The 26,893-nt window shown below is 37.4% G+C and overlaps 1 protein-coding gene across 1 annotated transcript in view; it reads left to right on the top strand.

The window, feature by feature from the left end:
• The first annotated feature begins 213 nt into the window (after positions 1 to 213).
• The window catches only part of LOC129922382 (uncharacterized), a 68,752-nt gene continuing 42,072 nt past the window's right edge, over positions 214 to 26,893 (top strand). The window contains exons 1-5 of the mRNA XM_056008291.1: positions 214 to 718; positions 2,377 to 2,467; positions 3,292 to 3,372; positions 3,493 to 3,658; positions 25,860 to 26,065. Of these exons, the coding sequence (XP_055864266.1) occupies positions 3,349 to 3,372; positions 3,493 to 3,658; positions 25,860 to 26,065 (396 nt within the window). The 5' untranslated portion in view covers positions 214 to 718; positions 2,377 to 2,467; positions 3,292 to 3,348. The remainder of the gene's footprint in view (positions 719 to 2,376; positions 2,468 to 3,291; positions 3,373 to 3,492; positions 3,659 to 25,859; positions 26,066 to 26,893) is intronic.

Raw genomic sequence — 26,893 nt, forward strand, 5'->3', positions numbered from 1 at the left:
TTTCTATATAAAAAAAATACATACAGATAATATTCTTTACATATTAAAAGAAAAAGAGAAAGATTACCTGAGGTGACCAGACACCATCAATAAAGCAATATTTTTTTGAGATATCAGTTACTGGTTCGGAAACTGAAGATGGATCAGTCACTGTACAAAACTTGTCAGTAAAATTTGAAAAGTAGACAACTCCATGGTAAACAATAAAATCGCCACCTAAAAACACAAATAAACAATAAGAGGATGTAGACACACACAAAAATTATTACAATGTATGATTTTAATTCAATGTGAGCCAAAGGAATAGTTATAACCTTATATAGCCTTAAACACATCAAATATTTGAACTAGTGACCAATACTGCACCACATTTTAAGGATAAATGTATAAAATATACAGCTATTTTATTTGAATAAATGTGAATATTAAAGTCAATATAAACAAATATGAGACTGTGTGACAAAAGTGTAACTTAAATATTACATACTGTTTGTGTTTTTTTTTCTCTGTGTTCTCATTATAAATTGTAGGGTTGAGATATATATATATTTATCGAAGATGAACTCCATTCTTTTCAGATCAGGCAGCTTTCCATACAATCTTTATGCTAAAGGACTGTTGGGGGCCAGTATTTTGAATGGGCCTCATGATAAAACAAGGCCATGTGTTTCAACATCCAGAATAAGTGTTGCCTCATTATGTTGTGCCCTGTTCAAAGGTGAAAAATAATTCATTGACTGTGTCCTGATAGAATGTAACAAATATCCTTAATCCTGATGTTTGAGTGACAACTGTTATATTTTTGGTTTATACTACTCTTTTTTTCTTTTTCTATTCTCTTCCAGATATAGTAGAATTTAAGAAAAGAAAAAGTAAAGTATCCCTTTCAGACCTTGTGGTCTATAGGGCAGATGATGTAAAGGGCATCTGTTTCTGTGGCCTATGGTTAACGAGGGTGTCATGTGTCCAACCACCTCTACTTTTCCCTAACTAATGTCAGGTACCCACTAGAGCTGGGTGGATTCAAGAGGTGCCCAAAGATCCCAAAATTAAAAACCCCAGTCTTCAGCAGGATTCAAACCCTGCACCCTGGTTCAGTAGCCAAGTGCTTTACCACTTAGCAACTGCACCTCCCATGGAATTTAAGACTGCTTAGTTATTCTTCCATTTTGGCAGTGTCAGATTTTTCTTCTCCTCTATTTGAAAGTGTGCTGGGACCCATTGAAGAACAGTTTTCTTGCTATTATTGTTGAGATTTATAAGAGCTGTCCTGATTTTTTTGATAGAGGAGGCATCAGATTTTTTTAAACATTAGAAAGAAATGTTTATTCAGTAGAAAGTGTGCATGAGAGATCGCCAGTGGCAATTAAATTTTCTAATCTTTCTCAATTGAGCCATTTATTGAATAAGACAGCTCTTCTGTTACTGGTGGATTCTTAAGATGATCCATCTGTATAATTGACCCACTAGTTATTGGTTTATTAGATTTGTAGAAAAATAGTCATCATTTTCTTGAGATCTTTCTGATTGTGATAAGATTTTTTGGTTATGTTTTCAATACTGTCTCATACCAGAAAGAGAGCTTAGGTCCCAGGGAAGAGAGTCATTGCACTGTTTAACTGATTCATAAATTATATTTTATAAGTGGTGTTTCTTTGAGATTCTTGTATGAAATGAGGTCTTTTCAGTTAGTTTGAGTGCCAGACTTGTGGGTTTAAGTTTTGAGTGGGTAGCTCTCTTAGGTTTCCATTTTAGTAAACTGAGTAAGGATTATTATTTCTCTTATTTTGTCCAGAGAAACCAGGGAAAAATGATCTCTTCCATTGCTTTGAAGGTTGTTGTTTTTATTGTTTGGAGTTAGGTTTTTGTTTTACTTTTTTACTTTGACAATTTTCTGTAGAATTGACTGCTGAATCATATGATATAGCACTGTGTTCTAGAGTGATGTAGCTGGTAGATTTCTTTTTCAAAATGTAATTTGCTTACGGAAGCTCACAGCCTGCTAGGTGGTTGGTGTTAGCCTTCCCTGGTTGTCCAAGAAGTCTACATCTGAGTTGCCAGTTACACTGATGTGATTTGGTATCCACTGCATCTAGCATGATGTAGCTGGTACATTTCTATTTCAAAATGTTGTGACTTGGTATCCACTGCATCTACCGTGATGTAGCTGGTACTTTTCTATTTCAAAATGTTGTGACTTGGTATTCACTGCATCTAACGTGATGTAGCTGGTACATTTCTATTTCAAAATGTTGTGACTTGGTATCCATTGCATCTAGCATGATGTAGCTGGTACATTTCTATTTCAAAATGTTGTGATTTGCTCCCAATTAATATTTCCATTTTATATCTTTTTCAATTTCACTTTTTTTTTAGTTGACTTTAAAGACTGTCATTTTAATCATACTGCCATGTAAGATCTTTAAATTTGTTGAACCATGGATTGGGCAATCATAAATCTATAAAGGTTAGTATGAGTGAAAGCATAAATGAGTTTGAATATAACTATATCAAACAGATTAAAAAAGTAAAAGTTCTCCTTTCAGACCTTGTGGTCTATAGGGCAGATGATGTTAAGGTCATCTGTATCTGTGGCCTATGATTTATGAGGGTGTCATGTGGCCAGCACAACGACCAATCACCTTTACTTTTCCCCAACCAATGTCAGGTACCCATTAGAGCTGGGTGGACTCAGAGGCGCCCAAACATCCAGAAATTAGAAATCCCAGTTTTCACCAGGATTCATAGCTGGGACCCCCAGCATGGAAGCCAAGAGCTTTACCACTCAGCCACCACGCCTCCATCAAATTGATAAGGCTAAAAGTAGTCCTATAGTTCTTTGAGTGAAAAGAACACAATAAAACAGTGTTTAATGAATAAAAAATGGAAGAAGAAACTTTTTTTTTCCACTAAAGTAAATCAAAGTAAAGTTCCCCTTTCAGACCTTACAATCTATGGGGCTGAGGATGTAAAGGTCATCTGTTTCTGTGGCCCATGGTTAATGAGGTTGTCAGCACAGCAACCACCCGCCTTTACCTTCCCATCACATCAGGTACCTTTAGGTTGGTAGACATAGTCATGTGATCAGGGCACGGCACACATATTGTTGGTAAAAATCTGGTTTCTATGCACAGTCAACACACGCTTTTAGGCACTTACCATGGATAAGTCGAGCAAAGAAAGATATAGTCAGGAAATTACAGAAATAAATAATATTGATCCTTACACTTTGAAAGCAAGCCATCATAATAAAGAAAATGATTTGCTGCCCTTCTTTGAAAATGTCTACAGGCTTACAAGAGTTTAGCAGCTTACAACCAGTTCCTAGATGGTTGGGTTCAAGATATTATGGCTTTTAAACCACTAGCAAAGGTAAGTAATAAATATTGTTATATTATACTAAATATCTTGATATTCATTGTATTTGCATGTATATGAGACCAATGTCTTGATATGAACAGGTATTTTTAATTTTTTTTTTCTTTTCATTAGGTTCTTCACTCTCAGTGGTTAGCAGAAAAGGTACTGCAGCCCTGGATAAGTCGAGATGGTATTATTCTATCAGCCCACTGTTCTTGTACAGTTGGACTTGGAGAGTCCTGCACTCATGTGGCAGCCACTTTATTTATGCTGGAAGCCAACACCAGACTAAAAGAGAGTAAGTTAGATACAGGTTGTCATCTTACTGGATAAATCCATCAGAGCTTAAAAAAGTTTTGCCAACTAAGGTTTCTGAGACTGACTTCACCTCATCAAAAACAAAGAGTTAAATTTGATTCTCTTATGAACAACATCACTTCTAAAAATAAAAATGTAAAGGCTATTAAATCCAAAGAAACTATAAAGCTTAGTATAAATATTTTTAATTCATTTATTGAAAGTAATGAGACAACACCTTGAGGTGTTATTCCAATCAGATATTTTACTGTGTTGTGCTAATAGAATGGCTGCCTGGTCGTGTGGTTTGCGCGCTGGACTGTCGTTCGGATTTATCGACGGTCGAGGGTTAAACCCTACCCGCTCCCATCCCCCGTCGTCCTGCGGGAGGTTTGGACTAGGAAGTAAACTATCTTCAACTCTGAAGGAACATCCGAAACATGTAAAACATTTTACAAATATTTTTTTACAGGAAGAATAGGTTTGTGCCTGTGCTTTAATGCTGCTAGGTCTTTCAATGAAAATTTCAAAACAGTCATTTATTACTGTCACATTCCTGCCATAAGTACTAATAATTTCTTTGGGCCTGAGACTCTCCTTATTGGGCCAGAAAATCAAATCGGACATGTTGACATACATAACATCCAAAACAGTATATGAATATCTTAGATGCAGTTGTGGGATGAATTTTGAACATATCAGCTAATACATAGGCAGGTTTACCTAGAATATTTGAAATAATGTGTGTTAAAAAAAATATTTTTTGTACATTCATAATTATAGTAGTTAAATTAAATTATTTTATATATATATGTAAATGTGAGACAGTGCATTTTTTTTATACCTGTTTTATATCCAAGCTATCCAATGAGAAATATTTATATAATTTAATATATAGATATATTTATTCAAATCATATAATACATTCATTTATTTGTGGAAATAAAAGAAATGAATTGAAGTATTGTTTGTATATTAATTATTATTTTCTTATCTATTAGTATGAAAATTGTAGATCTATTCATTCAAGAGACCCTCAGTGGAACCTGGAGTACCAGGTTCCAATCTCGTTGAAGACTGGTATTTTGAATTTTGGGATACCTCTAAGTCCAACCAGATTTAAATGGTATTTGACATTAGTTGGGGAAAAGTAAGGTGGTTGGTCATTGTGCTGGACAAGACATCCTCGTTAACCTAGTCCACAGAAACAGGTGACCTTTACATCATCTGCCTTATAGATCGTAAGGTCTTTAAAGTTAACTTGTTTATTAAAAAAAAACATTTTATTTCAAGATCAATTCTTGTAACTATGTAACTGTTTGAATAACAATGGATGCCAAGAACTAGTTGTTTTTTTGATAAAGTATCTTAGTTATTAATTCAAATAAAGATGTCTGCCTGGTCATGCATTTTGCGCAATGGACTGTTCAGACTTACAGATGGTTCTGGGTTTAAACCCTGCCCATTCCCATCCCCTGTGGAAATCATTTCTAAAAAGTTAAATCTAAATCTAATCTAGATTAAAAGATTCTAGTCAATCTAGCTAGAGCTTGAGAGTCGAGTACTATGTCACATGCTATATGTGTGGATCTAGTATGTATGTTTAGAGTATACTATTATGTAGAATCTATTTATATCGACTCAAGCTCTATACTAGAACTAGACCAATTACAGACTATTTATAATACTATCACGATCTAGATGCATGTTTATAATCTAGACTTGTATTAATTATTAGATCTAGCTCTAGATTCTAGATACAGTTTTAAGTCTTAGATCTAGACCATGAAAAAACCTTCTAGATACGAATCTTGATTAGATTTCTAACTTACAACTTGTATTTGACCTACACGTTACTTTATTGTTGTTTTTTTAAATTACTATTTAGATCAGTAGATCTACTAAATGTAGCCTGAGAAGATTTACCTATAAATCCTATATGTTAAGATATATAATCTAAATCTGTAGCATTTACTTTTGACTTTAGCCATAGGAGTAAGTGATACACTATTGTTGGAGCATAGTGATATGAAATCTAGTCTTTATACTAGAATATAGTATAACTAGCATTCCAGACTAACATAGGTGGACATAGGTTTCACCAGTCACATGAGGAAGCACTAAACCCCAGTGTAAAGCCCTCAGCCATGATGGACAAACTATTTATTGTATCATCTAGTTAATATAGATCTAACTACTTTATCTTATTATAATTAAATCAACTAAATTGTACTGTAAAATGTTTTACATTTTGGAAGTTCCTTCGTAGTCCAAACCTTCCCAGGGCAACAGCCAAGTCTTTTCGAAGTAATCTCTTTTTGAAGTAATCTCTTCATCCCTAGAGCCTTGCCAAGTTCTAGGCCTAGGTCGTCTAGGAATGCTAAAAAATCTCATTCCTTTCTTGTTTATTGACGTATATGAGTTTTTTTTTAGCACCCTTTTATGCAGCAGTAGCTAGGCATTTTGTTTAAATTAATGCACTAAAAAGGTCAAAGTAGAGATTCTGTTTTGGAAACTTAAACCCGATTGTATTAGATCTAGATTTACTATAGTCAGTATAGCCAGAGTAAGGCTACTAATGTAAACTTACAAACAAAATGGCGGATCAGCTTAGTACGCAGAAACTGTCGTATCATATGTCTACCAACCCAAAGGGTGGAATGACCTAAAGATCTGAAATCCGAAATCCCAGCCTTTACTGGGATTCGAACCGGAGACCTTTTAAAACATTATCATTAATCATGGCTAGATAATAGATTTGAAAGAAAAATTATTTTGTTAATTATTTACCTCCATATTCATGAATTATTTATAATCTGGAATTAATAGGGCTGGCTCAGTCCTTTTGCTATTAGTATTAGTAAGGGTCTTACCAGCATTCTGAGCATTGCACAGTCTGTCTCCATACTCATTATCATACTGTCTGATCTTAGACAGTTTTCTCACATACTATCACTGAGTAGTGAGTATCAGTATATTTATATTGAGTATAATCACTATAATGTCTGTAGACACTGTAGTTAGTGTAGTCTGATTGAAGTTTGAAGGCATCAATGTAACTCAGTGTAAGTTAGACGTAAGTCTAGTCTAGAATTCAATTAAAAAACGTATTCTTAGAATATTATAGGTAGTCCACAACATCAATGGCCACAACCGTGGCCCAGTAATTTGGGTAAAACTTCCCATCGAATACCCCTAGTTATTAGACTGTCATGGTGGATCTTAGTTTACTAACTAGACCTAGACTAATCAGTGATCTTTTTGAAAAGAGACGATTAAAGAATTATTTGGAAAGGGATCAATCATGTAAAGAAAATCGTTGAGAGGTGTAATTGTTTATAATTTAATTTTTCGCGTCAACGACAGCTGATTTTATTTATTTATTTTTATTTGTACGTATTAAATACTAAAATAAGATATATAAATTAAATTATATGCGCTGTCTAGGTATAATTAGGATTAAGGTCTCATTAAATAACAATTTTATTAGAAGAAGAAAAGAAAAACTTTATGCTACTTATAAAAAGGACTTGAATAAAACGAAAAATTAAGTTATGGCGTTATGTCGACTAGATCTAAATCATATATATCATATAGTTCGTCCATCGTGGTTTCCTCAGCAACCTGTGCGCCAGTTTTCACAGCGCGACGCCATGATGCTCTGTCATGTGCCTCTGTCTCCCAGGTGCCTGGGTCTATGCTGAACGCCTTCAGAGAAGCTTTGAGGGTGTCCCTGAAGCGCTTTCTTTGACCACCTTGCGAGCGCTTTCCTTCGCTTAGTTGGCCATACAAGAGATCTAAATCATATATCATATAGTTTGTCCATCGTTGTTCCATGATGACCACTTTTGTCATCCAGGTGTCTGGGGGCGCCCTGGGGTTTTGTGCTTCCTCGTGTGGCTGTTGAAACCTATGTTAGCCCGGAAAATTCAGCTGCACACTGGGCAGGTTATTCCAGATGGACTTAATTTTTTTTTTTAGTGGAGTAAAGTAGTGCCATTAGAGAATGAAATGGGTTGCCTGAATAAGCAAGAAAACCAACGAATTAGCAGAGTTTAAGTCACTTATTAACACGTATGACTAGAATGGCACATTAAACACGTTGGACGTAGATCTTCTTCTTCGTTCTCATTATGTTGGAGTGTTCAGATGAGTAGACCAATACATGAGATGAACTGCGCAGTGGTTTCCAAATCAGGGAGCTCTCCATATAGTTTCCTTTCTATTGGGGTGATTTGGGGCCAATGACTTATACTGGCCTCTTGGTAAAGAGGGCAGTTTTGGAGGACGTGGTCTGCATTCTCTGGTGATACTCCACATGGGCAGATTTCACTGGTTCCAATTTTGAGCTTCCGGACGTAGATCTAATTATCTTCTTTTTTGAAGTAACCTCTCTTTTATATAATAATATAAGACAAACGATAATTTATTTATTTTGTCATTTTTGTCATCATTCGTTTTATAAAAAATAAACGGGAGTTAAAATTATTTATAGTTTTTTGAAAGTCGATTGCGACAATAACAATAGCTATGCACATTTCCTAAGATCTCATTGATCTAATTTTACGTATTTAAATGTAATATCAATATATTGACACCTTTTCAGACCTTGCGATTTATGGGATATAAATGATCTAAAAGTAATCTGCTTCTATGGCTGATAGCTAATTAACGAGGATGTCATGTGGCCAGCACAACAACCAACTTTACCCATCTACTTCGGATTTTACTTATATTATATAATGCATACCTTACTTCAAAAAAAGAGAAGATTACGTCCTACGTCCTACGCGTCATGCATTTAGTCATGATTGTTAACCAATGACTTAAATTCTACCAAGTCACTGGTTTTTCTGGCTGGCTCAGGCAACCCATTCCATGCTCTAATAGAACTAGGGAAGAATGATAATTTGAAACCTAAGAATAGATGTAATTAAGTCTTTTTTTTATAAAGGGATGAATCATATATATTTAAAAAAAAACGAGATTCAATCGCTTATTTTTGCCCGTGAAGCGTGCTACGAAACATCCCAAGTATATGCACATTACTGCTTATTGTCGAATAGCTACAATGGGCAGCGCATATGAACGCAACACATTCTCAAGGATGACAAAAATACAAGAGAAATTAAGGGGGATACTAGAGGTTGATCACAGAAAGCCCTAGGGAAGATGATCCAGTTAGTAACTAGAGCCAGCTAAAAACGTTACCACGTGACGTGTCAGCCTAACCCAATAGAGACTGGTGTGAGGAGAACAAGGAAGAAATTCAAGAACTGCTAAAGAAAAAGCACAACTGCTATTGTTCTGTTCTTGCAAACAATAATGACAATGCAGCCAGATCTCTCTATAAAGCTTCTTGTAACACTCCGCAGTCAAAGGTCCGGGCATAGAAGTAAATGGTGGCTTAAAGTTGAACTATCCGGGTTTATGCTAACACTGGTGACACACGCTCTTTCCACGAGTCGTTTATATGTGCCTATAGCTCTCATCTTACCAGACTGTAACCATACTACGTCGCCGCTAAAATCTTCCGATGATTCCACTCTTTTAACTAGCAAGACGGATACACAAAATTGCTGGACAGAACACTATGGCTTGCTATTTGGTGACAAATGGTTTGTTTCGGAGGGATCCGTGGTAAATATTCCAAAAAAAAAAAAGCTATAGGAGAGGAGCTCGATGATTCACCATTTGAGAAACTTGAAACTGCAATTCTCATATACAAAAGGAGTGACAAGTCTAACTGCTCCAACTATAGAGGCATCACACTTCAATCAGTAGCATGAAAGCTCTTTGCATGAGTTTTGCTTGACCGACTAACCCATTTTTTTACGATTAAACTTTCCTCGTCTGCATCTGTGGAGTTACGTTATATATATTTACATGTAAGTGTGTCATAGACTTAGTACAAAGTAATGCTACGCGATGGCTGAAGTGGCCAGAGCAAAGGTTTGATAATTACGAGGCAAGAAGAGATCTCAGCACGTCACTACACACTAGAGTTATGCCCAGCAACCCTCACCCTGACAAGAACCAATGTGACTTTAGAGCCGGTATTTTTGGATATTTGTTTTGCGACAGTTACAAGAAACTGCAGAGAGCGGAACTTAAATATATATGCTGCCTTTGTGGATCTCACCAAGGCTTTCGACACGGTTAGTTGCGATGGCTTATAATCGTCTGCTGTAATAGCAAATGGTGATTTTCACGATAAACTAAACAATAACCAGAGGCGTAGCTATTGTGGGGCCACATGTCGGTGGCCCCTTTTTGAGTGGGTTTGTTTTTTTACACTAAATATTAAATATTACTCAAAATGCAGGGGCCACCAAAGAAGTAACTCCAGGGCCCCCAAAGAAGTAACTCCAGGGCCCCCAAAGAAGTAACTCCAGGGCCCCCAAAGAACGGCAGATTCCCAGCTACGCCACTGACACTAACAATGAATTCACTGTTGCTAACAAAAGAATAAGAAAAGAAACGGAGGCAAAATTGAGCCTTGAGATTTGTAAAATGTTTGTTTGTTAAATGTTTGTTTTTAAAATGTTTGTTTCTAAAATGTTTGTTTCTAAAATGTTTGTTTCTAAAAATGTTTCTAAAATGTTTGTTTGTGAAATGCTTGTTTGTAAAATGCTTGTTTGTAAAATGTCTGTAAAATGTTTGTTTGTAAAATGTTTGTTTGTAAAATGTTTGTTTGTAATATGTTTGCCTGTAAAATGTTTGTTTGTAAAATGTTTGTTTGTAAATTGTTTTACTTGTTTTGGATGTTGAAGATGATTTACTTCCTAGTCCAAACATCCCTCAGGGCGACGGGGAATGGCAGTGGGCAGGGTTTGAACCGAGGAACATCGAGACGACCGAACGAACATACCGCACCACCAGGCAACCCTCCTTGTAACCTTTTATAACAAACGAATATTCACACTTGAGTAGAGTTACCCTACTAAAAAATATTACTAAATTCAGACAATTCAGGAGAACATCTATGACATGAGGTAAGAATACAGAGAAACACAAAACTCAGAAACAAAGACATAGACACATTTCTTATTTCATATGCTAGGACAAATTCGTACAAGTGCTCCTTCTTTTCGGTGCTTTTAGTGCATGTATTGGGTTGTCTAAATCAGCTAGGAAAACCAACAACTTAAAGGAATTTTTAGTCTTTGATTAACATACTTGGCTATTTAGACGTAATTATATTTCTTAATGAAGTAACGTCAGTAATTTATAAGATAAGTAAAAAGAATTGAGTTATAATTTTAACAATAGCTCAATGCGTGACAGTTGATCTTCGTATCAAATCTCCTTTAATAAACTAGTCAGTTGCCATTTTTACAAAGCGTATATTAACTTACTTTGTTTGTCCATCTGTCTGTCTGGTAAAAAGTTTGTCCCCCTTGTTTCTCCAGCATCCACTCTCGGAACAAGTTGAAACTTTGCACGATTATTCTTTGGCAAAGACAAGACACGAATCAGCTAAAAAAACAACAACATAATCCGATTAGTCTATTAATTACTTGTCAATAATTATTTTGCTTGAAACTAACAAGAGAAATTAATTCCATCAGTAGTCACAGATACGGCTAAATATGCAGAGTTTCGTCCCCTTAGGTTATTGAACATGTTATTTCTACCTCGCCCGTTCTCGAATTAAGTTGAAAATTGAAACCATTATTTATTGTAGCTAATAAAAAATAAATCAAAAACAAAATTAAACAATTAGTCATTTGAATATAGGTAATTAATTATTTTGTTTGATATCGCATAAGAAAAAATAATTTTTACATTAACGAGAGATATGCTTGCAAGGTGGAATTCTTTCCCTTAGATAAGGTTTGTATTTCATAATTGGATTTAAAAAAAAAAAAAAGACTTTCTCCCTTATCTTATCTTATATAATACAGACGTTACTTCAAAAAAAAAAAAGAAGATGATTACGTCCTACGCGTCATGCATTTAGTCATGCATATTAACCAATGACTTAAATTCTGCCAAGTCACTGGTTTTCCTGGCTAGCTCAGACAACCCATTCCATGCTCTAATAGCACTAGGGAAGAAGGAGTGTTTGTACAAATTTGTCCTAGCATATGGGACGAGGAATGTGCCTTTATCTTTGTGTCTTTCAGAGTATTTTATTAAATTTTGTTTTTGTATTTGAAGATTATGGTTCAGTGTTTTATGTATGATTTACTTTTGAGCCTTCTGTCCTCTCTAATAGACTTATTTAGTGCTATCAAGGGACGAACTTCGAAAATTCAACTCTACAGTGCTACAGTGTGTAAAAAAATCATATAGGCCTAACCTTTAAATAGTTTTATCGCCTTTTTATGGAAATGTCCAATGAACGACTTAAACAAAGAGAAGAAGACTTTTAAAAAAAAGCACTGCGCGTGTGTGAGTGATTCTCTTATCTTATAATTGTGTTTCGTGTTTAAACAATACGTTTCCCCTTTCAGATCTTGCGATCTATGGGGCGGATGATGTTAATGTCATCTGTCTCTAATATGAGCAGGGTGTCATGTGGCCAGCACAAGATCTATGGGGCAGATGATGTTAATGTCATCTGTCTCTAACATGAGCAGGGTGTCATGTGGCCAGCACAAGATCTATGGGGCGGATGATGTCAATGTCATCTGTCTCTAACATGAGCAGGGTGTCATGTGGCCAGCACAAGATCTATGGGGCGGATGATGTCAATGTCATCTGTCTCTAACATGAGCATGGTGTCATGTGGCCAGCACAAGATCTATGGGGCGGATGATGTTAATGTCATCTGTCTCTAACATGAGAAGGGTGTCATGTGGCCAGCACAAGATCTATGGGGCGGATGATGTCAATGTCATCTGTCTCTAACATGAGCAGGGTGTCATGTGGCCAGCACAAGATCTATGGGGCGGATGATGTCAATGTCATCTGTCTCTAACATGAGCATGGTGTCATGTGGCCAGCACAAGATCTATGGGGCGGATGATGTTAATGTCATCTGTCTCTAACTTGAGCATGGTGTCATGTGGCCAGCACAAGATCTATGGGGCGGATGATGTTAATGTCATCTGTCTCTAACATGAGCATGGTGTCATGTGGCCAGCACAAGATCTATGGGGCGGATGTCATCTGTCTCTAACATGAGCATGGTGTCATGTGGCCAGCACAAGATCTATGGGGCGGATGATGTTAATGTCATCTGTCTCTAACATGAGCAGGGTGTCATGTGGCCAGCACAAGATCTATGGGGCGGATGATGTCAATGTCATCTGTCTCTAACATGAGCATGGTGTCATGTGGCCAGCACAAGATCTATGGGGCGGATGATGTTAATGTCATCTGTCTCTAACATGAGCATGGTGTCATGTGGCCAGCACAATGATAAACCGCCTTTACTTTCTCCAACTACAGTCAGGTACCCATTATAGTTGAATGGACAAACATCCTGAAACTGAAAATCTCTGTCTTCGCCGAGATTGGAACTCAGAACCACACGTTCGGAAGCCAGGCGCTTAATCACTCAGCCACCGCGCCCCTTCAAACAATTTTGCTATTAATGTTTGTTTCTTAATATCTGACTAAATATGTCCTCAAAAAAAAACAAACTTGTTTTGAAATAAATATATTCCTAGCCATCAATATAAATTATCAGATAATATCTGCTTGAAATACTCGTATTAGGAGCTGTCGTCATTGAGAAGTACAAAGAAGTAGAACTCATAGAGCCTGTTTTTGAGTGTGTAATTCTTTCGTGCGTGAATGTTGTTTGTCTTTGCATCTATACAGTTATTATTACAGTAGTTACGCTGAGGTGTTCAATTGTAGTCAAACTGAATTTCCACTTGATTGGATTAATAAACATTATCTTATCTTTAACTTTATCTATCCCTAAGTCTAATGGACCGTCGTCGACGTCTTTCTCCATTCCTCTCTATCTTTTGCCTTAGTTAGAACTTCTTTCAATGGCAGGTCCGTCCATTCTCTTATGTTGTATCGTATCTTATCTTATCTTAAATAAAGTTTACATATCAAAACATAATTTAGAAAATCTTCTTACATATTTCTCTATGCCCTTGACTGGCAAGTTTCAAGTACTCTGAGATCTGTCCACCTAGTATAGTCTCAAGATGACACCTACAGACGACTTCTCTGTTGCCTCCTGCGGAATGGACGATGACATCCCCCCCACCCTACAGCTACAGCAGCAGACAGCATAAGAAAGACGAACCCATCCAAGGCATTCTTATCTTCTTATCTTATATAATACAGACGTTACTTCAAAAAAAGAAGATGATTACGTCCTACGCGTTATGCATTTAGTCATGCATATTAACATGACATCCACTCCTGCTGTCACGCATGGCCGTTAAATTGGTATGACTGTTGGATAAATCATTTAGTTCAAATTTTTGTGACAGCATAGCGTTCGGTCTACCAATAAAAAGTTGGTAAATCAATTTGCTGTGAAAAAAAAAGAAACTCTACATTATTCCAAGGTATAGGTTTGACATATGTCTACTAATTCATGCACAAATAAACTAAATCTAGATCTACATATCGAGGCATGGCGACCGGATGTTAAAGCGCTTGGCTACCTAAAAGTGGGTAAGATTATATCTTGGCAAAAGCAAACATAAACAAATCTATCTATCTATCTATCTATCTATCTATCTATCTATCTATCTATCTATCTATCTATCTATCTATCTATCTATCTATCTATCTATCTGTCTGTCTGTCTGTCTGTCTGTCCGTCCGTCCATCCATCCATTCATCCATCTATCTATCTATCTATCTATCTATCTTTCTGTCTGTCTGTCTGTCTGTCTATTCCCGAAAATACACATCTACTAATGTAATCTAGTTGTATATATTTATTTTGGCCTTGTTATATTTTTTGTCGGTGCAAATATCCTAGACGTTACTGCTTACAAAGAGGAAATAAAAAGGCGCCATTCTTGGAAAAACAAACTCAAAAATGGTTGCATTTGAATTGTGTTTTACGGGATACACATTTGAGACCAAACGAAAATCCACTGCCGAGGACAGATGTAGACGGCGAAAAGAAAATCTAAATCGAACACCGGTGGACAACGGTTAAGCCTACTCTAGCTGTGGCAAAATATGTAGGTCACAGCTGGGGCTGCTTAGCCACGGGAAATACTGCATTCCCCACTAATCTTCGGACTCGAAGAGAAGCCTTATAATTAAAAAAATAAAAAGTAAAAGCGACATTATTAAAATGTAAAAAAAATTAAAATATCAATTTAAGCTACGTCGTTTCATCTTCTAAATAGAACTTTTCTATCTAAGGGACAAGATTGATTCACAGCATTGGCGTATCTAGGGTTTGGGAGCCCTGGCAGCGCCTTCATTTTGACATTTGACATCATGATATGAGATAATGGGAAGCGTGGTCGAGAAGCCAAGTACGCATGAACTTGGCTTGGCTTGGCTACCTAGATGGGGGCTCGATGTTCGACACCCGACTCGGGCAGAGTTGCGTTTACTGAGCGCTTAAAGGCAGCACGGAAAACCAACTCCTAGATACCCCCTCCCCTCACTGGTCCACAAATGAGATTGGACCAAAAGCGCTCTGGGCATGCTATAAGCATGAAAGTGCTATATAAAAGCTATAATAATAATATTTAATCTAAAAACAAATTTCGGGCACTCATTTGGAGGATCCCTCCAGTGGGGGCCCTGGGGTGTTTAAAATTTGGACCTCCCCTTCCCCCACCCTAGCTACGCCACTGATTCACTAGGTTCTTTTGAATAAAACAATTTAATGCCTCTTCACCAACGCGATTCTATGGTCTACCTCCTTTTTACGGCAGAACGGACCAATTTCTTCCGACTAACAAACTATCATACTATTGATGGTTTTTTTTTTGAGTGAACAAAAAAGGCCGGTAGAGGTCTCGCTAAACAGGAGGATGGTCTCTACCATTTATACATCCTTCTTTTACTGTTTCTTAATTTCATTTTCTTTAACATGTTTAATTACACATTTACCACACTAAAATTGACCCAGTCCTTTTTTAGATCCCTCCAGAAGATGCACAGTATGCGTCGCAGGCAGCGTAGGTGGAAGCTATTTAATCTGTGTTCTTGACGCATGTAAGTTGCCCAGCTCTCACTTCCATAAAAAAGTGTGCTCAGAACGCAGGCATTGTAGACAAGGATTTTTGTTGCCGTGGTCAATTGGGTATTTTCCCACACACGCTTGGAGAGTTTTGCCATTGCTGCAGAAGCCTTCCTTATTCTTTTTGTCAGCTCAGTGTCTATATCTAGGTTGCTTGCTATTGTTGTTCCCAAGTATGTTAATTCCTGCACCACCGCAAGTGTATGATTTCCAATGTGTATCACTGGTATTTCTGCAACACCTTGTGCCAGGATTTCAGTCTTGGAGAGGCTGATTGTGAGGCCAAACTCTTGACAATCAGCTGCCAGTGCATTCACAAGCCTCTGCAATCCTTCTTGTGAATGAGACATGAGTGCAGTATCGTCGGCGAACAGCAGTTCTCTAATCAAGATAAGCCGTCTCTTATATATATATATATATTAGTATTATGAGAATAGAGTAAGAAAGTATAAAGAGAATAGACAAAGAAAGTATAAGATAAGATAAGATAACTTTTAATGATCCAATCAAATGGAAATTCGGTTTGACTACAATTGACAACCTCAGCGTAACTACTATACAACAATATAGATGCACAATATAGATGCACAATATAGATGCACAATATAGATGCACAATATAGATGCACAATATAGATGCACAATATAGATGCACAATATAGATGCACAATATAGATGCACAATATAGATGCACAATATAGATGCACAATATAGATGCACAATATAGATGCACAATATAGATGCACATACGAACGACATTCACACACGAAAAACACATACACATAACCAGCGCTTTATAAATAGACTTCTATGTACTTCTCAATGACGACAGAATGTTAATTTTCAATGTTGGTAATCCAGGGTCTATTATTACTGAATGTTTTAATTTTCTTCTTTGGTACAATCATGCTTTCACAGAACTGGATGTACGAATTAACAGTTGTGGTAAGTTCATCTGTCTGGGCAGTTGTTTACAAACATGTCCCAATCTGTTTGCTCCAGACAACTTTGTAGCTGTAAAACAGCGTCGTCAGACCATGACTGGATGGACCGTACTTCGGGTTTTGTTGTTTTTAAAACCGGTTTGTACGTTGGTGTAAGATGGATTGTGTGGTCCGACTCTCCGAGGGGAAATAACGATCGAGATGTGTAGGCCACTACTATGTTGCTATAACACATGTCCAAGGTTTTATCGTGCCGTGTGGGACAATTGACATATTGAGTATATGTTGGCAAGTGTTGATCCAACGAAAGATGATTGAAATCTCCCATAACTAGTCGGGAGGAACCATAGGAAGGGGTTCACCTCCTCCGGCCCGAGCCTCAAGGCGGCGACGATGGACGCCATCGAAACTCTGCTCCCTATCCGGACAATTTTAGTAGCAGTGCCTGGTGGGTGGACCAAGCCACCGTCCAGATCCTTGCGTTCAATCAAAAATGTCTTTATAGACATAGTAGAAAAAGAAAAAAAATGCATAAAAAAAAAACAACAACACTCCTTAACAAAGGAAACGAAGACACCACACTCCTCGCGGAATCGAAAGTAATCTAAACGGAAGTTTAACCCTTAAAGTGCTGAGTGGAGTCTACTGTCTACAAGCAGAGCCTGCCTTACATAATGGACCTCATTCACCAATCGTAAACAAACAACATTTAGCCACGTGGTGCTCTATCTCTTCTATATAATTTACGATCTCATGTTTAATTCATGATGGTTGTCACGTGACAGTTTTTTTCGTTGTTTTATCAATAAAATCACGTGACTAAATGTTGTTTGTTTATGATTGGTGAATGAGGTCCATTGGAGGTAAAACGAATAGGGAGGTCAAATGCGAAGTGAATAATGTGGCCTCAAATGAAATAGAAAAGCAAAAAAAATTAATGCCTAAAATATGCAATGAATAATAAACTTTCCTGTATCACCTGTATTCATATCAAAATCAACAAATAAGTTAAATTCACATAGCTCCTACGGCGCTATTGTCCTTCATGGACGATCCATGAGACTAGAAATAACGTTTTCATTATGTCAACAGAGGGAAGACATAACGGTCTTCTAACATATGTCATCTAACAAGTACATCTAAATAGTTGTGACTAAACCTTGACTCATAGTAGAGACTTACAATTAGAGCTAGGGGAGAGGACGTAGAGTTCTGCTTGAGATTTAATTCACGTTTCGCGATTTTGTGTCTGTTTGTCTTTGACTAAGTATGGTCCAGCTACAATATTGGGGGGGGGGGTATAGGTCGAGTGTAACCTGATCAAGAAAAGAAAAATGGCTCCTCTATTACACTAAATTTGTTTAACAATGTGTGGTTGGGGGTGGGTAGTGATTCCACCTACCGCTTCCCCCTCTCTTTTCATTAATCCACTAGTATTTATATTCTGCTATGGAGACAGTTTTTCTCTTCTACCGTACCGGTGGCTATTTTTACCCTTTCTTCTTCCGTACCTTTCAACACGCGCCGACACGTACGATCGTAGTTTTCACGGCAGAACTAGGTGTGATGTAATCACCTTTCCCTGTTTGGAGCTACGCCGGCGCCGGCTCCGTATTACATCAGTTACTGTTAGGATCACCGGCAGGCTCGTAAAGGGGAAGGGCAAGGTACGGTGAGTTATCTTGGTCAATACTGATCTCGTCGTTCACTTTCTTTGTTAGATCACCGACATACAGTTCAACTGAGGTCTAAGTGTAAAATGGGACGTAACATAAACGATGTCCCGATCAAATCTCTCTAGTTTGGATCCTATATCGTCGGCCAGCTTCAAAAGCAGTTGTGTATGACAAATGCACTCTGCTTGTCACACTCATAAATAAAATAAATTATAGTTTTTGTATAGCGCTACTTTCATGCGTATAGCATGCTCAGCTATGGTCCAATCTCATTTGTGGACCAGTGGGAGGAGGGGGCAACTGGGAGAAATTTTCCGTGCTGGCTTTTAGGCGCTCAGTAAACACAACTCTGCTCGCGTCGGGTGTCGAACCTCGCACGCTTCTCACAGTGTCTCCCCCCTCGTTCCCCTATTTGGTCCAGAGAAGTAGTAACACTCATACTATTTCATCTTGCTGCTCTTTTATCCCATTGAAGAGATTTAATAAAATCATTGATTTTTTATCGGCCCAGTCTCTATTTGGAGCCATCATAAGGTTACTAACTCCGATGCCATTGTAACATTTCCCGAATCTTCCTTTCCATGCCACAATCCAATCATGACTTTCTCAACTTTGTTGTAGATATTGCTTATTTTTATATTGTTCACTGTTTTACATTCAATAGTTTTATTATTTCTCTTTATTCTATTACGGTTTGTGTGTGTCAGGGCTACCCGTGTATCTAATTAACCCTGTGCATTAAGCAGTCATTTAAAATTAGCCAATTTGTTTGCTAACTATTGGTAATTAATTATTTTGTTTGGAATCGAAAAAGTTGAAGAAATTGTACTTGAATGATGTGGTGGTGTAAATATTTGTTCTTATTATATATTATAATATACATATATATTATATAAAAACAACGAAGATTAAATTACGCTATGACTACAACATGTCAAGGTTAAAGTTGGAGGTTATATATTTGATGTTAATATTTTGTCTATATTTTTTTTCGCCTTTGTAGATCTATGCTATTACTTTTATTACATAATTTACATATAGTTTTTAGTTATTGCTTAAAGTACAAAAGCTTGTTTGCAAAACAGCAACAGAAAAAAGTTGGTAAGTAATTCAAGGGAGATAGCCTAGTATTAAGCCTTAAAATCAAAATGGCGTATTTCCAATGACAATATATGGTAATAAGAAATAAAACTTAAAAATATATATTTTAAAAACTATTTATCTCCGAAGAAATCACATTACATATATGTATTCATGGGCGCCCGCAAGGGGGTGCACTGGATTCTGAGTATCGAAATTTTAGCCATTTGTTCGCGCCATCAAATCAATTAACTTCTAAGTAGCAACTGAACAAGTAGTGCCTCACTGGTTAATGTAGGAGTGATTAGCCTAGGCGTATGGAAAGGATGGCCAACCATGTACGTGCGCGCCTCTGAATTCTGAGTAGCCACGTTTTAGCCAATTTAAAAAAAAAAATTATAATGAAATGCATCTTCCAGAACTGTTTTCTTTTTTGGTTTATCACGAAGATGTAGATTTAGTCAAAATCCGGTGGGGGGTTCAAGTGCACCACAATGTACCCCTTAGGGTGCCCATGTATTATAGATTCAAGAGTTTAATAAATTAATGTTTAGGAAAACTTTTTGCATCGGATCGTCTTCATAGTCTAAATCATGCGCCTCTGTCTCTCAGGTGGCTGTATCAAGGCTGAAGGCTTTCAGAGAAGCTTTGAGGGTGTCCCTCAAGCAATTTATATGTCCACCTTGTGAGCGCTTTCCTTCCCTTAATTGGCCATACAGGAGTCGTTTAGGGATGCGGCGGTCTTCCATTCTGCAGATGGGTGCTGCCCATCGAAGCCTGAACTGCATCAAGATTGTGTGGGTGTTTTGCAGGCCGCTTTTCGAAGGACTTCAGTATTGGCTATTTTTTCTTGCCATTTAACATTACGTATTTTTATTTGACAGTTCATGTGGAAGTGGTTCAGTTTTCTTTTTGCATGTTTTTTATATACACACTTGAGACCAAATCAAAATCCGCGACGGAGGGCAGACGTAGACGACGAAAAGAAAATCTTAATCGACCGCCGGCGGACAATATTTTTGCCTGCTCTGGATTTGGCAAAATATGTAGGCTACAGCTGGGGCTGAGTAGCCACGGGAAATATTGCATTCTTCATTAATCTTCGGACTCGAACACAAGCCTTATGATTATTATGTAGGCCTGTGATCTTATATATGTAGTATTATTTAAATCAGCCCCCCCTCCCCATTGTACTGCTGATTACTTGCTTTACTTAAGTCTGTAATGACAATTGAAATAATTACCTTGTGTTCCTTATGTTTCTTGTTTCCTTGTGTTCCTTATGTTTCTTGTTTCCTTGTGTTCCTTATGTTTCTTGTTTCCTTGTGTTCCTTATGTTTCTTGTTTCCTTGTGTTCCTTATGTTTCTTGTTTCCTTGTGTTCCTTATGTTTCTTGTTTCCTTGTGTTCCTTATGTTTCTTGTTTCCTTGTGTTCCTTATGTTTCTTGTTTCCTTGTGTTCCTTATGTTTCTTGTTACCTTGTGTTCCTTATGTTTCTTGTTTCCTTGTGTTCCTTATGTTTCTTGTTTCCTTGTGTTCCTTATGTTTCTTGTTTCCTTGTGTTCCTTATGTTTCTTGTTACCTTGTGTTCCTTATGTTTCTTGTTTCCTTGTGTTCCTTATGTTTCTTGTTTCCTTGTGTTCCTTATGTTTCTTGTTTCCTTGTGTTCCTTATGTTTCTTGTTTCTTGTGTTCCTTATGTTTCTTGTTTCCTTGTGTTCCTTATGTTTCTTGTTTCTTGTGTTCCTCGTGGTCCTTGTGTTTCTTCTCTCTATCTGTTAGTTTCTGCAGACTTCTACTTATGAGAAAAGAGTCCTTGTAATCACAACAAATTTCCACAAGGATCAATATAGCAGTCTTAGTCATAGTCGTTAGTCATATGCTGCATATATTGGGCCATAACAATACAACAATACAGGGCCAGATAGACAGTACTGGCTAGTCCACGATATGTAGTCTTGAGCATATATTGGGCCATAACAATACAGGGCCAGGTAGGCAGTTCGGGCTAGTCCACGATATGTAGTCTTGATATATATTGGGCCATAACAATACAGGGCCAGGTAGGCAGTACTGGCTAGTCCACGATATGTAGTCTTGAGCATATATTGGGCCATAACAATACAGGGCCAGGTAGGCAGTACTGGCTAGTCTACGATATGTAGTCTTGAGCATATATTGGGCCATAACAATACAGGGCCAGGTAGGCAGTACTGGCTAGTCTACGATATGTAGTCTTGAGCATATATTGGGCCATAACAATACAGGGCCAGGTAGGCAGTACTGGCTAGTCCACGATATGTAGTCTTGAGCATATATTGGGCCATAACAATACAGGGCCAGGTAGGCAGTACTGGCTAGTCCACGATAGGCATTAAGTCTTGACTTGTAATGGACCACCCTTCACTCATACACACACATGTTATTTTATAATGAAATGCGACATCCTTTTGGTGTATTCTTTGTCTTGTATTTAGCTGAATATTGGTCAGTGTTTATCACATTGACAACTTTATAAGAAAAAATTGTTATTAACGAAAAGGGATATAATGGACACAAATATTCACCAATATTCTTGCACTGTAGTTCCAATGAGCTGAAGATTAAATGTCTCGCTATACAAGGAAACAGATTGTTTACTAGCCTGCATCCTTGACCTTAGATCGGACTACTCTGGACGTGCTAGGGACCTGTTCCAAATCTTGACATTTCCTGTATGCAGCAGACCTTTTTCAATGACGTTCAGTCTTGACTTGTCCAATAAAAGCTGGATACATTCTGAAACTGCAAGATGGAGAGCAGTCCAATCTAAGTAATAAATATTGAGACAAGTTAAAATCAGTGGCGTGCCAAATGTGGGGAGAGAAGAGCATCCGCCTCTGGTGCCGGGGCGTCCGGAGGAATTCGCTACCCGTCGCCTCAGCGTGGCCCTCCGGTGGATACGTCTAGTGGGTGGATACTAGATAGGCTAAGTACGAGTAGCAAACCAGGCCCGGCCGGGCTTCCTTGGGTGAGCTTTTGTTTTTTTTCTCTCACTCGAGGTTGGGATGGAAAGAACGCCCGGAACCCAGTCCAAAAAGTCCGCCACGCCGTTCCACAAGGGGGCCGTCATCAGACCCGTGGCTGGAGTGGCGGTCCCTGCACGGAACAGTGGCGGTTACAGTATAGGAATATGACACAAGCTCCCCGCAGTTAGCGCTGTTCTCGGCCACTTATAGCGAGTGGACCTAGGACCGGGGACGGTGCGCTGTGTACACGGCACGGCCCGATTTTCCCATTCAGTCAACCAATATGGCCGCCTGCCGTTGGGTGCCCTCAGACAGGACAGGGGTGAAAAGCCCCATGTCCAGGCCTGGTGGTTGGATAAAAGCCTTTCTAACCATCAACGGGATAATGGCGCCTTCGGCGCCGACGCCCTACTGGACTTCATTGAAGATGCCGGGGCGTAAGGGGGTGGCGCCAAAACATTACAAAACATATATTTCACTAATTCAGATAAGCTAGCATGAATAATTGTATTAATCATTTCACTGATTTGTATCCGCTTTGTTAATTTTCAACCCCAGCCGAATGCAAAGTAAGTAAGTCAGACACTTAATTTAACTTTTTAAGCAGCATGGCTAAATGTACATCTATTTCTAGGACTGTGACTGTTACAACAGATAGTTCATTAGCTAGCTTCGTTTTCATTATTTGTAAGTTATGTATTTCTCACATGACTATGCAAATATGTATTACGTACACTATTGTAAGGTTGGGGGGGGGGGGCGCTGACAGCACGAGCCACTCCGGCTGGCTGGCATCCTTGGTACGCCTTTAGATATAATCCTAATATAAAAATAATTGTTAACTTATTAACGAAAGAGACTCACTATCTTAGTCTGAACTGAATGTCCATGTTAGTGATAAAATGCCCAATCCATGTAATCTTTAGAATCCCAACAAGAAGAAAATTAATAAGGAGTACAGTATTTCACGTAGGCACGCAGTCCCAGCTGTGACCTACATATTTTGCCACAGTCAGCGCAGGCATAACTATTGTCCGATGGTGGTCGATTTAGGTTCCAGAGAGCGAAAAAGAGAGAGAGATAGAAGGACATAGAGGGAGCGGGTCGTTAAACTTCATTGTTACAGATAAACTAATTCACTTGCTGAAAAGTACGTTAGGGTGATCATTAACATGTAGGCCATTTATTCAAATAATTTTTAAAAAGAAGTGGGTTCCGGCCATAATAAACAATATTAACTAATACAACTTTGGAACAAATCAACGGGTGTAGCCGGTGTGAACTGCTAGCATGATATATATTTAATATTTTTGTTTTTTGCCTGAAATGAATTGGGGTCTATTATGTTTGCCTACAATGGCTTAAGTATTTGATGAAACATAAATGAAAAATAAAGATAAAATTTAAAAAAATAGCAAGGTTACAAAGACAGTCTGTGAGAAACAAACTGAAAATCGGCCCCCGACTTTGTCAAACCAGGCAAGTAACAAAGGCAGGGTTCAATATTATCAGAATGAAATGTTATCAAAGACAAATGACCAGAGAAGAATGGAGAAAAAAAAGGTTAACAGATCTTGTGTGGTGCCCCATCGGTCCAGCAGACCAAAGGATAGGTGAAAGTGAATGTGAAATTATATACGAACCTGGCCTAACTGATGTCTTATAATAAATATTTAATTGATCGATTGATTTGGGGGCTAGAACAACAAAGATATATTCACGATTAAAGCCGCAGCGGTTTAATGTAGCAAATAAGAAGTCAGAAAACCAAGAAGTATAATGTGTGTAATTCTGTACATTAGTCACAAGACAAGAGTTGACATGTTCTTTTTTAAATGCATTAAATTTGCAAATTTTATATTGCAAAAACGTTTATATATCAACAGACTGTAATTGAGAGAACATATTGGAAGAATGTCTATTAGGCCCTATTGTTTTCATTTTCTCTGTTTTCATCTGTCATATCTCAAGTACTGACGGTCAGTGTGATCTATTAATATAAACAGTATTCTAATAACTTAGACTCTACTGTTCTGCCTTATATACAAAAGTCGTTAGAATCTCTGGTGTTATAACGTAATAGAAGCGAGATTTTTATTTGGGTAATAACGTGAGAATGTATTACCTTGTATAAGAGCTCATTGGAGTCTCTTTTGTAATTACATGTAAAAAAAATTAACCAATAACATTGTGCTAAAGGTATTAGCAGTGAGAGACACATTTAATGCCAATCTATAAGGCTTGACTTCCGATTCGAAGATTAAGGAGGAGTATTTTACTTGGCAACGCAGCCTTGCTGTCATCTACTGAGTTTGTCACACCCAAAGCAGACATAACCGTGTGTCTTCCTGTGGTCGGTTCGGGTTCTCTTTCCGCCTGCCACTGAAAGGGGTTCTATCGAAGGCAAAAGAAAGGAATGGAGAAAGACGGTCAACTAATCGTGTATGGTGCCCCAATGGTCCAACAGACTAAGGCAGTGTTTCCCAAACTTTTGACCTATGTGTACCTCATTTATAATTTTTGTAACCTTGATTACCCCTCGCCCCCCCCCCTAAAAAAAAAAAAAGAATAAAAAAAAACAATCAAAATACATTATTTAATTATACACTAAATAATAATGAACGAATAATGCAATTATAAGTAAAAGTTATTGTATAAATAACAATCTATGTGGATCAATGTTGATAATGTTTGTGTGCTGAGATAACAGATATTCGTTCTCTGGTTCTTCATGTTAATTTAAGAGGCGTTTGCTTTTTGACGTGATTTCTAGAAATACTGACAGAGCATCTTAATGTACACATAAAGTTGGAAAAAGCAAGAAATTTTTTTGGAATGTTTTCAATCACACAACAGTTACCCCCCCCCTCCCCCATTCGGCTAGTGTTTCCTATGGAAATATCCGATACAGTTTGAGATCAACAGACATAGCTCGTATAGAGTAACATATTCAAATATTTATCAGTTATTGAACTAAAGCCGCCCTCGATATTCATTTTCACTCCACCCACATTTAACTCTTTCTCTCAGTTTTTATTTGTCTTCATTTTGCTCATTACTATTTCACTTCCCTGTTATGACCAAGCTTCAATAGCTTTGTTGTTTGTTATCAGAAAATGTTGTATCTGGTACAGAATTAAAGGGAATAGCATGCTCTTTTTATTTAACACAAAGTCAAGTTTATAAAATTAAACATTAATTTAATTTAATTAGGTCAAATCAACGATGGTATCGTCGATTAGGAGAGAAAGAGTTAATCATTGTTATTATTCATAAGAACTTTATAAAAATCATTTAATGGATGTCATAGTAACAGCTCTTATATATCATCATGTAAATTTAAGCCTTATTTTTTCTTCACAGTTATGCTTCAATATGAGGCGAGTGAAGTCACTGGAGATCAAATGCCTGACCAGGTCAATGTAACTTTTAGCACAGAAACAAAATATCTAACCAAACTTAATCTCAGACGCTCGCGGCATTTTAACCTCGATATTCCTTTGTATAGTTTGGACACCGACCAGGAGGGAATTTTCCATAGGCATAAAGTGAAAACCAGACCCAAAAAGGTAAAAACAGTACATTTTAAATTATTTTTTTTAAAGAAATAGTTCCAATAGTCAACATACAAATTACAATGAAGAAAAACTTATTGTGCGAAACTTACTGAAAAGAATGTGATTGTGTTGCGAGCAAGTGTCTGGAGTAATGCACCCCTAAATTATTGTTTACATGTCCAGTGGTTAAGTGTGGGATTTAGGAAATTTAAGCATTGGAATATTTGACACCGGACATTAAGGAACCCGGTAATTTATCGACCCAGAAATTTAGGTACCGGTAAATTAGGGATAGTTTATCATTAGAATAGTTTCTTGATTTCATTCAAAAAAAAAATTCATATCAACAGTGAAAAATACACTCACACACACACACACAAGACTGGCTGCTCGAGTAAAATGTACACACATCGGCATACCATTCCACACGCTTAACACACGCAAAAAAAAAAAAAATAGATAACTCAATTGCTCAACAAGACTACTGCTATTAACTCTTTCTCTTCGTAATTATTTTCCTCGTTTTGATAGTATTATTCGTTTTGCTCATTTGACACGTAATTTCGCTATACTGTTTTTTTTAAACTTCAAAAACTTAACGTTTCTGTTTGTTATCAGAAAATGTTGTATTTGGTATCAAAATGCTCTTTTAACATAACACATATTAAAGCTTATAAATCTAAAAATCAATTTAGTTTAATGGGGATCAAATCAACGTTGGCATCGTCAATTAGGAGAAAGAGTTAAAGCTTCCTCCAGTCGCGAGACGACTTTTGGACGTCTGATAGAAATGTGAAGAAAGCCTGTGCATTAGAGATGGTTGGAATGACATCGCCTCCC

This window comes from Biomphalaria glabrata, chromosome 13 (genome assembly GCF_947242115.1).
Source record: "Biomphalaria glabrata chromosome 13, xgBioGlab47.1, whole genome shotgun sequence".
Lineage (NCBI taxonomy): Eukaryota > Metazoa > Mollusca > Gastropoda > Planorbidae > Biomphalaria > Biomphalaria glabrata.